The following is a 3677-nucleotide window of genomic DNA, read 5'->3' as shown; positions in this document are numbered from 1 at the left end:
TTGCCTCCACCAGTGTGTGAATGTGAGAGTGAATGAATAGTGGAATTGTAAAACGCTCTAGAAAAGCGCTATATAAATGCAATCCATTATTATTTATTATTATCCAGTCTGCAAAAGAACACATTGGATCGCGGAAAGACCTACTGACCAGGCCAGAGACATTTCTTTGAAGAAAAAAAAAAGATCCTGTAACAGTTATTGTTTTTGGAGAGAACTACCTTGTTTTTCCTTGCTTAGATAGCATGGAAAGCACTGAGATCAATCAGCTGCTTGGCTGATTGCTCCTCATTAAGAGTAAATGTATAACTCAATCAGCAAACAGCTCTTTAAAACTTATTGTAAACTCAACATGATGTGTAACAGTAGAGATGATTTTGACTTCATGCCTGCTCCTAAAGGGCTTTAAAGCTTTTCATTTAGATGTGGTTATGTCTACCTCTGAAAAACGAACCAGGCAGCTTTCAATCAGGAACCTACAAAACAGACACCTGTTTTCCGAGATAAGAAAAAAAAAGGTAGCTCACCTAAAAAACACCTGGCACAATCAATGACCTATAGTACTCTGAGAGGTAAAGCGCTAAATAGTTGAACCTTCAGACAAAGCCGAGCAGCTTGGTCATTGACTTTCTTTCTACAGTCTCGCCCACAGACTGTATATAAAAGATGTGCATCATCTTTGTTTATGTTTCTAAATCTAATCTAGAAAATAAAGCTGCCTGTTTGTCAATTAAAGCATTTGAAGTACACTACATTATTTCACTCATAAGTATTTCTTTACCTTAAAAAGTTTTTATGCATCTACTCACATTAACTATGACATTCAGTGTGTCATCATTGGGCAAAAAGACACAGACACAGCGGCGGTCCTGCATGGTTTTGTTGTTGTGGAAGTTCAGTTTGTTCATCTTCGTGTGGCTGAAACGGGACAGGCCTCTTCGCCTGCTATCAGGCCCTCCGAGGACCCACCTCCACCACCGACCAGACCTGCTTCAGCTGTAGCCCGGTATAGACGCACCTATGGGCTCAGCGGGCCAAGCAGTGCTCACAAGACAGGGCATGGGGACCCGAGCTGCAGTCAGCCACTGTGAAGACACATGATAGAGAACAAAGCACTTGATGTTAGTACAGTCTGATTTATGCAAATGTATGAACTATAAAGATGTGCTCTGCAATGTGCGGAGGAGGCATGGCTGACATTTAAAATAAATAAATAAATCTAAATTTGTTTGAAGATCTAAATTATTATTTAAAAAGCGCAAAACTGTACTAATAAAGTCTGACAGGAATGAGAAATATAAGACAAATAAGGAGGGGAAGCACTCCTGTTCATTTCCATGTATATGTGACACCATTTCAGAAGACTATAAATGACGATAAATGATAAATGGAAGCTGTGGAGGTGGGTCTGGAGAGGAACTGATGACATGTAATGCTGGGTTAAGGAGATACTGACTAAGCCACTCGCACTCCTATCCAATTTCAGTTTATGTCACCACCTTTCTTTAAAAGACAAACAAACAACTCAATCTAGCTGCTATTCTCATCTTTGACAAATGTAATAAACTGCAGCTTGAACAGCTGTCTATAAAAACCTACACAGGGCACTGGATGCTGACTGGGTGTCTGATTGTGAGCCAACCAGCTCCACATTTCCCTCCTGGCATTACTTTTGTCAACTCATTCAGTTCTGTTAAAAGCTTTTGGCTGTCTGACTTTCTTGAATTTTTCACCGTCTGCTGGAATCCAAGTGCAAGAGTCAGACTGTGGCAGTGTCTGCTCCATGCCTTCTTACTCAGTTTCCTAGAATTAAAGTCTGAAGATGCTGAACAGGAAATAAAAAATATTCCTGAACCCTCTCATTTTAATTTTCAGCAGTATTTTCATATGAAAGGCCAACTGTAACTTTATTCTGTGTATGAACCTGAAGTCAGGTCATATGAAAACAGTTCTGATACTCTTTTTGAACAGCAGTGTGTTCCCTAGTTTCTTACTAAGTACTATAAATAGCAGTCTCTCACACAATAGGCACACCAACAGCTTTAACAGCTTCAAGCTGTGAGCTACTAGCTGCTCACAGCTTGAATTACACCTAAGGATGTGTGAGACCTTCAGAGGGTATGAAAAGTCTCAGACCAGACCAAAGAAAGTTTAAGAACAATCAGTAAAGATTATCACTTCTTCCTGTTTAAAGTCACTCACCTTGAAGGCATGTTGTCATTAAAAACAGGCAGGATGGGTAACAGAGAGGATCACATTACCATGTGAGAAACTATTAGCATTTAAAAGGATGCAGTTAAATAATACAAGATTCACTGACAGGTAGTTCAGCTTAAAGATTCAGTAAGCAGTACCTGCATGCCATAAACACTGCAGTATGAGCTCCCCATACAGCATTTTAGTACCACTTATAAAAACTAAGACTAAGTGGGGGGAAAAAATCAGTCTTAAATCTGTAAATTCCAGCTTTAACAAAGCAAGCACTACTGAAAACAACCCTGAAATTATTGAACTGATACCAATAAACAACATCCTTAACTGTAGGACTGCACTTCTGCAGCAAAGTCACCGACCATTTGTACGCCTGCTGTCGACATATAACACTGCTTTGTTCCTGCATAGACAAGGGGCATTGTGGGTAAATCGCCCATAAATACACATACTGTTGACATATAGCATCAGTTCTCATTAAAGCTGGTCATTGGGTGTGCAGTGTAGCAGGCAACCAGCCACTCAGCAAAGTCAGCTGATGAGCCATGACTGGGGCAGGTCCCTGCGTTGCTGCTGACCTTGACTAAACCTGCAACTGCACTGCACACACACAAACACGCGTGTGTACGGGCAGACAGAATTAGAGACAAAATTTACAGTAAGAACATTCATAAGGACACACACTCACACTGGGTATGTTCCTGGACTCTTGCAATGACCATATGTCAGGTGTTACTACAGGGCAGCTGAGCAGTGGGAAGGCAGCAGGGTTAATTAGACATTAGACCAATCTAACTGGATTACTACTCTCTATCATTGTTTCCTCGTTGGAGCACGAGTGATGCAAGTGACCCAGGACAGACACAATGTTTACAGACAATACCGTGCTTAGCCAGAATGGCAGTGCATGGAAAATAAAGCCAAGGTATGTGTACATACATAAAAAATACAGGAGGTTTTAATTTACATTACAGGTTAGCTTCAGAATTCTCCCAATCATAGCAGTACTGTAATACTAGAAGCATGCTTAACTACAAAAACATTTGAAAAGCATAGTCCCTCATTCACACCAATGTTCCATTTCATAATAAAGAAAGTAATTGAGATCCACATAAAATCTGAATGACTCCTTCCTCTCTCCGTGCCTCACCTGTCCACTTAGTTTCATGAGATAAGACTGGTTGATTTTCACCTTATGTTGCTGGAGACAGACAAACGCCAATGAAAACACACTTGTGCTGTATGTCTCAAAGGCTTTATACAGTTAGCGGTAAATATAAGTTATGTGGGAAGTAGGGCAGGGCGATATGGCCTAAAATCCATATCACGGTATAATTTGAAGCACGTGCGGTAACGATATATATCGCGATATATTCTTTTCCACACTATAAGGCACCAGATTACTTTTTTCAAGTAACGAGTAAAGGGATTACTATTGCAAAAACGGTAATTAGATTACCGTTACTTTC

The 3677-nt window shown here is 40.3% G+C and overlaps 1 protein-coding gene across 1 annotated transcript in view; it reads right to left on the bottom strand.

Annotated features, from left to right (window-relative positions):
* frmd6 (FERM domain containing 6) overlaps positions 1 to 3677 on the bottom strand; it is a gene marked incomplete in the record, with an annotated part of 41860 nt that overhangs the window by 27651 nt on the left and 10532 nt on the right. Inside the window, 1 exon segment of the mRNA XM_005946057.3 lies at positions 803 to 1082. Within this exon segment, the coding sequence (XP_005946119.2) occupies positions 803 to 905 (103 nt within the window).

Source organism: Haplochromis burtoni, unplaced genomic scaffold (genome assembly GCF_018398535.1).
Source record: "Haplochromis burtoni strain Fernald_Lab_line unplaced genomic scaffold, NCSU_Asbu1 Contig_435, whole genome shotgun sequence".
Lineage (NCBI taxonomy): Eukaryota > Metazoa > Chordata > Actinopteri > Cichliformes > Cichlidae > Haplochromis > Haplochromis burtoni.
This window is presented reverse-complemented; position numbering and strand designations above follow the sequence as displayed.